Below are 13854 nucleotides of genomic sequence, written 5' to 3' on the forward strand. Positions count from 1 at the left end.
CCCAATCTGAACCCAAGTGGAGTTTTGTTATTACACTTCTGCACTTGTCATGGATTGTCCATAAAAAACTCAATGTTCAAACATAGAGGTGTCCATATGTGCACTTGGCACCAGGACACCCTAGGCCGCAGTTCAATGATCGACTATGGTCGTATCGTCGGATTTGTGGAGAGTCGGGTGAAGACAGGGGCGGTACTGTTAATTGATCACAACCCGGTGGTGTGTTTGCCCCGATGGTGGGGTAGGATTGCCAGTCAGACCTGGCGGGCACAAACCTTTCCCTCTTTTACTCAAAAAATATTTAATTTTCAATATTTTACTGCAAAACTGATAATATCTGTCCTCTATCACAACATTTTTATTTAGTTTTCCATCCTCACTTTGGAGCTCATTTATCTTCTTATATACACTTCAGCCCACTTTCCAGTTCACTGAATTCATCTAGGTTGCTGGATTGATGATATTGGAACTCGAATCACTGTTTGACAGTGCAGATGTTGTTTTTGACATTTATTTTGCAATCTGCAAAAATACATTCTAACGTCTTCTTGTAGGAAATGGTCGTCGCCGTAGCATCTCTTGCCCCAGCTGCAATGGGCAAGCGGAGGGTAACAAGCTGTTGGCACCCCTTGCTCTGGCATGTGGATCTGACGGCAGTGTGTATGTTGGGGACTTCAACTACATCAGAAGGATCTTCCCCTCAGGGAATGTTACCAATGTGATGGAACTCAGGTAAAAATAAATAAATAAATAAATAAATAAATAAATAAAGGAAAAGCTTCATATCGCAATCAAACCAGTTTCATGCAAGTGCACATCTGTCACAACTGAGACGACATCACACCATAATATTAAATGTTCTTTTTTTTTGCATGCATGCTAGGTTTTGACAAGATACACTGTCTGATCCAAGGGTATGTAGTTTATACATAAGAGAATATAAATACTTATTAGGGCTGTCTGTTAAATCTTTACCATCAATGATCCTATTGATTATGCCATCAAATAATCAACCACCCCATGTCACTCCCCCTAAAAGAAATTTTATTTTGTTTCATTAAGAACTTACTGAAAATTGACGTAAGTTTTGAGTGGTTATGAATTTGACATATTTTACACATATTTGTGTAATGAGACTCCAGCAAATCCAAATTTGCCTATGCTAAACGGTTAGTAATCATGATTGGCATTACATCTTCCACTTTCTGGTCAACAATTACTAACCGCCATTTAGTTCACTACATACTGTATTATATGTAACATTACACAGTATTTTGTCTTTAGTCAATTACAGACTATGTTTCAATAATATTCAAGGAGTAAACCTCATAGTGGAGCTGACTGTTTGCGACAATGAGGTCAATTTAAGTTGTTGTGGGTCTTCTTTTGCTGCTGCTTCCTATTCTCAATGAGCATACTGGGCACGTTTTGTGCTTGACTGCCCTTTCTAATTCCATCACCTAAAACTAAGTCCTAATAGGTCGATTGCAGTGACAGGATATAAACTCGAATAATACAGCCCATCTGCTTTTTGAGAAGTTCAAAAAGTACCCTGAAGAAACACACTCGGGCACAAGGAGAACATGCAAATGCTATGCGCTAATATATTCCATATAATATTTAATGGGTACGAAACTACTCAATCAATGTGTTTTTTTGCACACAAAGAGCACACTAGTACATTTACAGTATACGGTATATTTACATAGCAGATTATAACTAAGCGCGGTTTTGGGTACTGATAAAAATGTAACAGCTATCAGCCACCTCCTCTACATGGATGACAACAAGCTGTATGCAAGGGGTGTCCAAACTTTTTGCAAAGTGGGCCAGATTTGGTGTGTTAAAAATGTAGGGGGGGGCAACCTTGGCAGACGTTCTTTACATATAACAGCAATTAATTTAAATACATTTTAGCGAGCCGTTCTGTGTTTAACATTTGCTTTTTTATTTTCATTTCAGCTATCTAAAGCATGTGTTTTGGTTCATTTGAAACATGCATATCAAAAATGAATTGACATTAAATACTGTCATTGAATATTCACTTAACTTCACTTTTTTAACGCTAACTTTTTTTGCAACAGATGAACAGAAGTAATTGTACTCTTGGGTGCAAAATACATTTGAAACAAAAAAAAAATCTCATCATGTCAGTTTAATATTTATAGGATTTTTAAACACAATAACAGAGAAATGAACAAATAAAAGTCATATCAAAGGTGCAGGGCTCATTTAAAATATGAAATTAGTAACTATAAATGTTGATTCGATGTTTCAATGGTTATTATTCTAGAGTGAAAACTTTAAAAAAAAATGTTTTCAGACTTATCGTGAATGAAAAATGACTTGTCCGCATGAGTGTGATGGGTGAAACTGAGATCTGGAGTACAGGACGAAGACCAGGTGTGGCTTTATGGCAGTGGTATGGATGCGCAAGATGTCTTGTAAGTGAGAGTCAGATAGCCGTGTCCTCACATTGCTCTTATTTAAGCTCATAACCGAGAATGTCTTCTCACACAAATACGTCGAACCGAACAAGCTTAGCATTTTCTTACCAAATGCTGGAATCTTTCGGAAACTTGTCCTTCTCCAGATGTCAGTAAAGTTTGGCGATAGAAAGCTGCTGGTGCTGAGCGCAGCTCACAGCGTCACACTGCAGCTCAACTTTCCTCCTTTTGTTGATTGTCGGCATTTTAGAAAATTTGGGGCTCATACAGTCAATTAGTCATATACTAATTTGCTGTTCCTAATTGAGCCTATAGATGGCAGCATTTAGCACACGCAGGTAAAAGGGCATTAAATCTCCATGCGGGCCAGATGTTATTGATTTTATGACGGCGGCTGCCGGCCGGATGGAAATTGACCACGGGCCACATTTGGCCCCCGGACCATGTCTGCTGTATGCTGTAAAATTGATTGCCTGATTCATCCAAAATATGGATTAGAGACAGACACCTCCAAAGATGGTGGTGATAACCTCGGCGAAGATTCCTGTTAACTTTCAGATCCCAACTGGTAATTAATAAATAGCCTGATATTGGAGTAGTGGCTAGACATCAGAAGACAGCAGTTGTGATAGATGTAGCAATCCTGAGCGACAGCAATGACCAGAAACAGGAATGCGAAGAGCTGGAAAAGTACCCAGGGTTGAAGGAAGAACGAGAAAAAAATGGGACAAAAAACAGGGCGAATTGCCTTTAAACGTACACGCCATGGGATCTCCTACAAGATGTGTGATTGGCTCTCAGTGCAATATCGACCAATGAGGGCAGGAGTGGATTACACCTCTTTACACCTTCTTGGATGGCATATTTTCTCAAAATTCCTTTCCTGATCAGTTCATGTCACACCAGGAGCTAATCGTGTGTCTTGTAGGAGCTCCAATGATGGACTGGTTTTATCTGTTGAATACCTCCAGCAGGAATGAGTGTGATGCTGTTATAAAGACGTATGCGTGTTTAACCATTCATATCCGTGAGTGTTATAGATTGTGAGTACAACCATAAATTGTTTGAATTTCAATTGTTTTCGTGTGAGTATGCCTCTAAATTGTGTTTGATTTTTTTTTCTGTGACTATAAATGGAAAAGCTACAAGTGCAAAGTCTTCTGAATACAGCTCTCACTTACACGACTATGAGCTGACTAGACACCAGTTCACAAATCTGTTCATGAATCTCGTGAAGAGTCATAGCTGTGTGTGTGAGAGTTGTATTCAAAAGAGACTTTGCACTTGCAGGTTTTTGATTTGTAGTCACAGAAAAAAATCAAACACAGTTTAGAGTCATACATGAAAACGATCCAAATTCACACAATTTAGAGTTGTACTCTCAAGCTATAACTTTTATGAGCAGCCCCTTGTGCAATGACACTTTGTCATTTGTTCATTTTTTCCACAAACACTTTTTTTTTGTCCCAATGATGGTTGAGAGTCATTTATTGTTGTTCTCTTTTATAATCTGTGTAGTTTTTGTATTTAATGTAACTGGAGTAAAATTTAAGTTCCTTTTGTTTTTAGTATGTTACTATTTTGTAATGAGCATGCTGCAATCAATAATTCTTACCGTTCTTCATCACATCCATCCATCCATCCATCCATCCATCCATCCGTCCATCCATTATCTTCCGCTTATCTGGGGTCAGTTCGCAGGGGTGGCAACCGCTGCAGGAAAGCCCAGACTTCTCTCTCTCCGGCCACTTTGTCCAGGTCTGCTGGGAGGATCCCCAGGTGTTCCCAGGCCAGCAGAGGAACATAGTCTCTCCAGCTTGTCCTGATTCAGTCCTGGGGTCTTCTCCCAGTGGGACAAGCCTGTAAAACCTCACAGGGGAGGTGTCCGGGAGATATCCTTACCAGATGCCTTCAAACACCTCAAGTGTCTCCTCTCAACGCGCAGGAGCAGTGGCTAAAAACTGAGTCCCTCCCAGACGATTGAGCTCCTCACTCCATCTCAAAGGGAGAGCCCGGACACTCTGCAGAAGAAATTCATTTCAGCCACTTGTATCCGGGATCTCGTTCTTTCGGTCATGACTCCCAGCTTGTGACCATAGGTGAGGGCAAGAATGTAGATCGACCACTAAATAGAGAGCTTCGCCTTTCTGCCAGCATTACAGCAGACGCTGCACCAATCTGCCTCACGTTTCACCCTACCCTCACTCATGAAAAAGACCACAAGATACTTGAATTCCTTCACTTGGGGCAGGACTTCATCCCCCACAAAGAGGGGATTCCACCCTTTTCCGTTTGAGGACCATAGTCTCAGATATGGAGATGCTGTTCTTCATTCCAGCTGCTTCACACTCGGCTACAAACCCCTCCAGTGAGAGTTGGAGGTCACGGCAGGAAAAAGCCAACAGCACCACATCATCCGCAAATAGCAAGATGCAATCCTGAGACTCCCAAACCGGACCCCCTCAATGCTTCTGCTGCGCCTAGAGATTCTGTGTCCATGAATAGTATTAGTGACAAAGAGAAGCCTTGGCGGAGTCCAACCCTTACTGGAAATGGATTTGACTTACTGCCAGCAATGTGGATCAAACTTTGACATCGGTGGTACAGGACGGAACAGCCCATATCAAGAGGTTCGGTACCCCGTACTCCCGAAGCACTCCCCACAGAACTCCCCGAGGGACATGGTCGAACACCTTCTCCAAAAAACAAAACACATTTAGACTTGATGGGGTGAGGGTGTAAAGCTGCTCCACTGTTCCGTGCCCAGGACAAAAACTACACTATTCCTCCTGAATTTGAGGTTCCACCTCCTGACGGACCCTCCTCTCCAGCACCCCTGAATAGACTTTACCAGGAAGGCTGAGGAGTGTAATCCCTTCATTGTGGGACCACAGCCCGAGTCTGCTAATCCAGAGATGCTGTCCTTTATGTCCACGCAATGTTGAGAACAGCCCTACAGCATCTGAAGCGTTTAGGAACTCCGGAAGGATCTCATCCACCCCCGAGGCCTTGCCATCGGAGAGTTTTGTTGACCACCTCGGTGACTCCAGCCTCAGAGATGAGAGAGGGTTGTGTACTGCTCGTGTCCACCAGCGGGTTCAAGATTTGCTGCCACGACCGACACCGACCACCTTAAGGCCGCAACTCCAATTACTTGACAATGGAGGCACGGAACATGGTTGGCTCTGACTCAATTTGCCCTTTCTCCCTCGGGACGTGGGAGTAATTCTGCCGGAGGTGGGAGTTGAAACTCCTTCTGACAGGTGACTGTCATACCTTCCTGGCAGACACTCACCATACGTTTAGGACTGCCAGGTCTTACCGCCATCCTCCACCACCATCGGAGCCAACACACCACCAAGTGTTGGTCAGTTGACAGCCTCAAGTGTCCAAAACATGCGGCAGCAAATCCAACGACACAACTACAAAGTCTCTCCTCATCACAATTACAGCCTATTCAAAATCACTTCATCTGTGCATTTTATCCTCATGGTAATTGTGGTTTGATTGTAGGAAAACTTGTTTTTTTCCCCTTTACAAATACTCGTGGTGTGCTTCTTTCTCTCTGTCCTTTCTGCATGCAACTTTAGCTTTGACTTTATTGCTTATATTCCCTAGAGGCATACAGGTTAACCGTCTGTCTGCTTACTGTCGTGTCACAAAAAAACACAATTAAATCTCCACACTTGAGTCATAGATGAATAAAGTTCGTAATTACATTTAAAAAAAAAAAAAAAAAATATATATATATATATATATATATATATATATATATATATATATATATATCCATACACACCTTTCAATGACATATTTTGTAATGATCAACGGTTTACTAACTCCTGTTTCCTCTCTCTTCCTCCTTTGCTTGCGCTATAATAAGAAACAAAGATTTCAGACACAGGTGAGTGTGATTAATCACTTTTATTCCACTAACAAACCATATTCTTTCTTCTTTTTCCACGAGCAAGCGATCATGTTCTCATCCTTGTACGCTTTCAGAACAATGTAGTTCTTCAAGTAGTTCTTCAAAATCTGTCTTTCATTTGGTATCTGGTTCTGTTGTATAATAAACAAATAAACAGCTCTCTCCAAATAGACTCTCCGAGGGAAAAGGGTAGTAACCATAATTTTTGCATACCCTAGATCAGGGGTGTAAAATTCAAATGGACAGGTGGGGCAAAAGAAAAAAATAAATACAAGCCAAGAGCCGGACTGATTGAATGTTCAATTAAAAAAATTGTAAAAAGCCGCACATAGTCTAGTGCGGTGTTTCTCAACCTTTTTTGAGTGTTGTACCGCCTATGAAATATGCTTTCAGCCAAGTACCCCTTAATCAGTGCAAAGCGTTTTTGGGAGGGAAAAAAAGACTTGAAACATGCCATCATGTCTGATTTATTAAAAGTTAGGCTTTTTCAAACTTCATTTGTATTACTTCACAAAAAAGAATCTCTTTTGCATCAAAGAAGAAATCTGTTACCAAAAAAAAAATTATTAATATATATTTTTCCACAAACTGTTCAATAATATAGAGTGTATATATATATATATATATATATATATATATATATATATATATATATATATATATATATATATATATATATATATTGGTTATAGTACAGTCATCATTTCACAAAAATATTTAATATATATTTAAACTTAATAAAGATTTGTCCACAAAAAATAATCCTCATAATGTGTCAGAGCTGTTCTCAAAATCTGTTCTCAAAAATAAATCATTATATAATTATATCATTATTAACTAGCAAGTCTGCAATTGGCTGGGAACCAGTTGAGGGTGTCCCCCACCTACTGCCTGAAACCAGCTGGGATAGGTCCCAGCAAGCGTATGGCCCTTGTGAGGATAAGCGGCTCTAGAACATGGATGGATGGATGGATGAACATGCAAGTGAAACCGCCTGTTAGCTGTTCTGGGGTCAATAACTACTTTTTCCCCTGCTTCTTTTCAATATGTACTGTGGCCACGATTCATGCTTGACTCGCTCCTACTGGTTAAAAATTGGATAGTCAAAATGGAGGCACTATCTATTAGACCAGGGGTGTCCAAACTTGGTTCTCGAGGGCCGAGAACTCTGGAGAACCAAAATATCCTCGATATCCTGTACTTTTTTCCAGTTTTCTTTCCCTGACACAGCTGATTCAAATGATCAGGTCAGCGAGCTTAGCAGAAGCCTGATAACAATCCTGAAAAATCCTGGAAAAAAAACATATCTCTGGCAGGAATTTGAGCCATATATTTTTGCTTGACGTATTGTTAAAGTCTACTCACTTGACTTTGGTTGACATTTTTTCCCAGACCTAGTACATTCTGTGGCAAAACCACCAGTACAACATGTGTTCTGAAGGTCAATTTTGGTGAGGGAATGATTCCAGTGACAGTATGCAACAGTGTTCCTAAATCAAATCTTTGTTGTTTTTATCTCATCTTCATTTCCCTTACCCTTCAATTAGCAACAACCCTGCCCATCGGTATTACCTGGCAACTGATCCAGTGACAGGAGATCTTTTTGTGTCAGACACCAACTCACGAAGGATCTACAGACCAAAGAACCGCGGTGGTGCTCGGGACCTTATCAGTAAGTCGCTTGTGCTTTCGCACTTCTGCCAGAGGTTTGTTTTGGTCTATCTATGGGGACTCATTTGCATAATTCATATTTAATTCAAGTTCACTAGTAAGACACACAATGAGGAAAGATTTTAGCCATTCAGATAAGTTAGATGACAGTGTTTAATTTGTATGTGTGTGTGTGTGTGTTAAGGCAACGTGGAGGTTGTGGCTGGTACTGGTGAACAATGCCCCCCATTTGATGACATACGGTGTGGAGATGGAAGAAAAGCTACAGAAGCTCAGTTACTGGGACCCAAAGGTAAACAGGCACATACAATTTTAATAGCATCTGAGGAATGTTATTCGTACCATGTGTTTCACAACTTCATTTTTTCCTGCTCACTATCTTTACTGTCATCTTTTTTCTTGTTTTTTTTTTTTTTTTTGGTGTGTATACACAAAATGATCCGGAAACAGGTGAGCTGCATGAAAATAAAAAGACCCCCCCAAAAAATGGCACCAGGGCAGTACATAAATTTCTTGAACAACCACAGTAAACATTGGTTTACATTGTGTGTTTTTACATTTCTGAGGTAGTTCTACATATGGTAGTTACCCACCAGTAGGGAGGTTGACACTGCCTAAGAAATGTGTGGTCTTAACTGGTTCCAACTAGATTTTGTGGGCCAGAATGAAGATAGATTGGAAGATCAGGCCTGTCTATATGTAACTGGCTTATTCAAACCCGCATAGTTTCCCCCTCATTTGTTGTTTGTTTATTCAAAGAAATCGTGTTTATACGACCAGCGCAGTGTGGTTTCTTTCACTTATCAGCATGCCAAGTCGCTAGGCGGCAATAGTATCGCCAAATTCTGTCCAATCAGAAAAAACTTCCGCCTCTGATGTGTCCAATCAAAAAGAACCTCCACCTCTGACGTCACCAGTATCCGTGTCTTTGGCGGGAAAAAGAGTAGCGTGACCACCAAGGGCAAATCCCCACTTTGGCCGGAGATTTGGAAAGATTCAGTTTTGATGGAAAAAAAAAAGCCCAGCCACATATGTAAAAATATATATATATATATATATATATATATATATATATATATATATATATATATATATATATATATATATATATATATATAGACACACACATTTGTACATTCACTGTTTAGTTCAAGTCACCGATCTAATAAAGACCTAATCTTACACTGTTTTGGGCATGTATTTTTCGACCCTACATAGGAATTGCAGTTGACAAAAACGGTTTGATCTACTTTGTGGATGGAACGATGATCAGAAAAGTGGACCACAATGGGATTATCTCCACAGTGCTGGGAAGCAATGACTTGACATCTGCACGACCTCTGACATGCGATACCAGCATGCACATAAGACAGGTGATATAAAGTGTCCTTACTACTAAATATACTTCATTATGCAAAAATCAATGCTGAAATTCCTCAGTCCACCAAACATTTATGGAGATTAGCACATTTTGCGGGCGAGACGCGTGGACATTTACTGGTTGCAAACCATTGATCGGTGTCTTCATATAAAGGTTGCCCCTTGTATTACTCGGTACCAAAGAAGTAGCTCTCAAAAAGGTTGGTGATTCCTGCTGTATTACAATTTGATAGTGATATGATGTTCACGGACAAACAGAGTCTTTTGAACAACCTACATTGTTGACGGTCGACTCAGTGCTGGCTTGTTTTGTATAGAAAAATTGCTAATTGCCATCAGAATCTGTAGATAGGTGTGTAATGAACCGCTGGGATGCCATTTCATCTTATTGCCTTTCCTATACCCACTGCCATTTTTTGAAAAGCTGTGGGACACATTGTTCCAACGAGAGTGAAAGGGTTAAATAGCCAAGTCCCATCAGTAGGCCTTACGACGTTACTGTCTTCCACTCAGAAACATTAAGTTTTGAGTTGAAAGTTGGTTGTGTGAAAATAATAATAAATCGGAAAAGTGTTCAACACTTCTTTGTGCAACCTTAATAATAACTCTTTACAGAGCATACTGTGTCTAGGAAGAATATGTTTTAAGAGCATTATAGTTAATCTGAAATAAAACTTTCCACCTTGACACCTGCATATTCAGGTTCGTTTGGAATGGCCAACTGATCTAGCAATCAGTCCCATCGACAACTCCATCTATGTTTTGGACAACAACGTTGTGCTGCAGATCACTGAACAAAAACAGGTATTGTCTATATACACAACTGGCGCACTCTTTGCTGTATTTTTTTAAACTCAACTAAAAATAAAACATGAACTATATTCCTTAATTTAATTGAGGAATTTCACAAAGGAATATTTTTGTGGGTTTTCAGGTTCGTATTGTCGCAGGGCGTCCCATGCACTGCCAAGTACCTGGTATTGAATACACAATGGGAAAGAAAGCAGTTCAGACCATGCTAGAGGGAGCAACAGCCATTACATTGTCCTACAATGGCATTCTGTACATCACAGAGACAGATGAGAAAAAAATCCATCGCATTAGACAGGTAATTCTGATGCCACTTTCAGCAAAGTTATTCAAGAAATTACAATGAAAACTGTAGCATTGTTGATTGTAGTTGTGATTTAAGTGAACTTAAATGTAGCATCCGTCATCATCTCTTTCATATTGCAACTCATTATTACTGATATTACTTAGTCCATTCTTGTAGAAAAGTCCGCTTTTTACTCGGAGCGTTTGTTTAGCTTCAACATGCCTGTTTTGTTCCTCCACTTGATCCTCCGAAGCATTTTGTTTTTGCTTTTTTACTTCCTGGCTCATTGTTACCTGATTGTGTATTACTTGACCTGTCACTGAATACTTACAAAATTGCTGAGTTAGTTGATGTTGTTTTGGTCTTAAAGATAGCACTTTTAGGAGGCTTTTTTTTTCCACGATATCCTGCAGAAAAAATCTCACGATAACGAGATCTTGCATAAAAACGAGACGTGACCTGCAATAACAAAACTAATAAAGTTGTAAAAAATGTTCTTAAGTGGTCAAGTTTTGTCTAATAAAAGGGTAAATAAACGATTAATATTTTGATGACAAGAACCTAGCTTTGGGAATCTTTGACTGTCTCGTGACTTGAGTACGAATTTGGCATCTACTGTTCAATTCAGAATCAGTTTTTTGCTCTAAACAATCTTCAATTCAAAATGATTCGTTATAGTTCAGTCAAAAATGATTGGATTGATGGATGCACGTTTATTTGAAAGTACCTTTATGTATACCTTGCAAAAAATGTGGCTAAGACACAGTTTAACGAGAGCACTGTTAATGAAAAAAAAAAATCTAATTGCTTGATAGGACTCATACGATAGACATAGTGAGAGAGGGAGCCATTCTTATTTTTCCCCAATTTTTAAAATGTTTCAGAATTTTTCTTTAAAGATTTTCATATTCCTCCACTTTTTTTAACCGCTTGTTCCAAGGTGTCAACTGATGGAGAAATTACCCACCTTGCCGGAGCACCATCTGATTGTGACTGCAAGGTACTCCGCACAATTTCTCATTTACAGAATGCTGTAGCTGAAATGAGAAGACGCCTTAGCTTTAGTCTTTGCCTTAAATTGTCCTGTCTTACTTTCTGTCTCACTTGTCTACCTTCAGAATGATGCCAACTGTGACTGTTACCAAACTGGAGACGGTTATGCAAAAGACGCAAGACTTAATTGTCCTTCCTCAGTGGCCGTGTCCCCGGATGGGACACTTTATGTTGCCGATCTGGGAAATATCCGCATTCGAGCAATACGGTGCAACCAACCTCTTGCCGGTTTGTAATCTGAGTTGAAATTGTTAGCATAGGTTAGCACCACGGTGGGTCTCATTAGGTGAAAATTTGATAACGCAAGTTCAAATAGTGTTTTCCATTAACCAATGCCTCACACCTAATTTACGTCAAGTGTTGTGTGTTTCCACAGGGTCTTTGGCTTCTGGTCCCAGTTCCTATGAAGTGGCTTCTCCAGCCTCCGAGGAGCTCTATGTGTTTGACATGAACGGAACTCACCAATTCACGGTATCCCTGGTCACTGGAGACTATAAATATAATTTTAGCTACAGGTTGGTGTGGGTAATGAGATTTGTAAGCTTGTACTCCCCATACGCCCCCTGTCAGTGACATAATTTACATTTGAGACTTTTTTTCCGACAGCAATGAGAATGATTTAACAGCGGTGACTGACAGCAGCGGCAACACTCTCCGCATACGTAGGGATACTAACAGAATGCCCGTACGTGTTGTTGCTCCAGACAATCAAGTGAGTTAAGACCCAATACAAGAATAAAATATTCAGCTGTGCTTTCAAATATCAGTCAGGTGTTGTGTTTTGTCATGAAATAGTACCAAGGGGATGAAAACAAAACCCACATTTCCATGCTTCTATGTATAGGTCATCTGGCTGACCATCGGAACAAATGGGGGTCTGAAGTCTCTCACAGCTCAGGGTCAAGAGCTGGTTTTGTTTAGTTACCACGGCAACAGTGGCTTACTGGCAACCAAAAGCAATCAAATTGGCTGGACTACTTTCTATGAGTAAGTAAAATCATGATTTCTATGTTTGTGTCAACCTAAGCCCCCATTTCAGGAAGGGGCATTTGCACATATTGTCAAAGCCAGCAAATGTGAATTCAGGTTCGGAATTCACTAGAGTTCATTTAAGATTGCAAACATTTGCTAAACATTCTCCAAAAGATGGCCTTTCAAAAACAGTTTTAATTGAATTTCTTGTTGCAAGAAAATTTTGAACCTTCAACAAACCCTAACAAAAAAAACATTAGCTGCATTTGTAAACATGCCACAGTGTGATAAGGAGCTTTAATATGTAGCCTGTTACTCCTCATATGGTGAGTAAATTAGGGGGAAAAAACTCATAAATTCACGGTATTTGTTTGCAACCACAGCTTTCCGCTAGGTACACCAAAGATTACCTGAGACAGGTGGTTGTAGCCAATGGCCATTGATGTTTGCATGATTGACAGAGGAAACTCATTTGGAAACTCACTTTCTTCCTACTTTAACCCTCATTACCCTTCTTCTTCACTGCATGTAGTTATGACAGCGAGGGTCATTTGACTAATGTTACCTTCCCCACTGGCGTGGTTACCAATCTCCACGGTGACATGTCCTCCGGGGCTGTTGCTGTGGATATTGAGACATCAGGGAGGGATGAGGATGTTTCCATAATGACCAACCTGTCATCGATAGACTCATTCTACACACTGGTGCAAGGTAAGGAGTTTACATTTGAGAACTGGGTCTTGTAGTAGTGCAACTCACCTTCATTTTTTCAATTACATTCAAAAATAAATACTGCAGGCCTATGTCTTTAGCTTAGGTAATTGGATGAATTAAAATAACAGAACTTGCCAAGTGTTGAGACACTTTTAACAATGGCCCAAAAAGAGGATGACTTCCTTCTTCTGTATTGAACACAATTTTTATTTGACTCACAGCTCAGATGACAATGATAGTGCTGTATTACTGTAATACATTTTTTACAATAAGCTACAAATAATGGGAAAAGTCAATTGAGGACGATCTTTAAGAGGACTTCAATAGACATGAGATAAAAACACAATATATCATAGTTGTTAAACTATATTGATACATTGAGCTCTTATAACCCATAGACAGTGCTTACGTATGCTTACGTAAGCATATACAAAACTATATTTGATAGTGATGCATGAAAGAATAAGCAGTTATATAATGTAAATATTTACTATATGTACAGTACCATATTGACTATTAACTATGTGTACCTTATACTGAAAAGATGTCTCTGTACGACCTCTTTTCATCTGTGAAGCCCTTTGAGACTATAT

At 39.7% G+C, this 13854-nt stretch overlaps 1 protein-coding gene across 1 annotated transcript in view; it reads left to right on the top strand.

Annotated features, from left to right (window-relative positions):
- LOC148420726 (teneurin-3-like) overlaps positions 1 to 13854 on the top strand; it is a 114682-nt gene that overhangs the window by 72009 nt on the left and 28819 nt on the right. Inside the window, exons 23-35 of the mRNA XM_088418626.1 lie at positions 555 to 732; positions 6331 to 6351; positions 7923 to 8047; positions 8231 to 8338; positions 9265 to 9419; positions 10129 to 10230; positions 10361 to 10534; positions 11463 to 11522; positions 11641 to 11803; positions 11952 to 12090; positions 12182 to 12287; positions 12420 to 12562; positions 13080 to 13258. Coding sequence (XP_088274752.1) covers positions 555 to 732; positions 6331 to 6351; positions 7923 to 8047; positions 8231 to 8338; positions 9265 to 9419; positions 10129 to 10230; positions 10361 to 10534; positions 11463 to 11522; positions 11641 to 11803; positions 11952 to 12090; positions 12182 to 12287; positions 12420 to 12562; positions 13080 to 13258 — 1653 coding nt within the window. The remainder of the gene's footprint in view (positions 1 to 554; positions 733 to 6330; positions 6352 to 7922; positions 8048 to 8230; positions 8339 to 9264; positions 9420 to 10128; positions 10231 to 10360; positions 10535 to 11462; positions 11523 to 11640; positions 11804 to 11951; positions 12091 to 12181; positions 12288 to 12419; positions 12563 to 13079; positions 13259 to 13854) is intronic.

This window comes from Hippichthys cyanospilos, chromosome 7, assembly GCF_059441005.1.
Source record: "Hippichthys cyanospilos isolate Australia breed blue-spotted pipefish chromosome 7, RoL_Hcya_1.0, whole genome shotgun sequence".
NCBI lineage: Eukaryota > Metazoa > Chordata > Actinopteri > Syngnathiformes > Syngnathidae > Hippichthys > Hippichthys cyanospilos.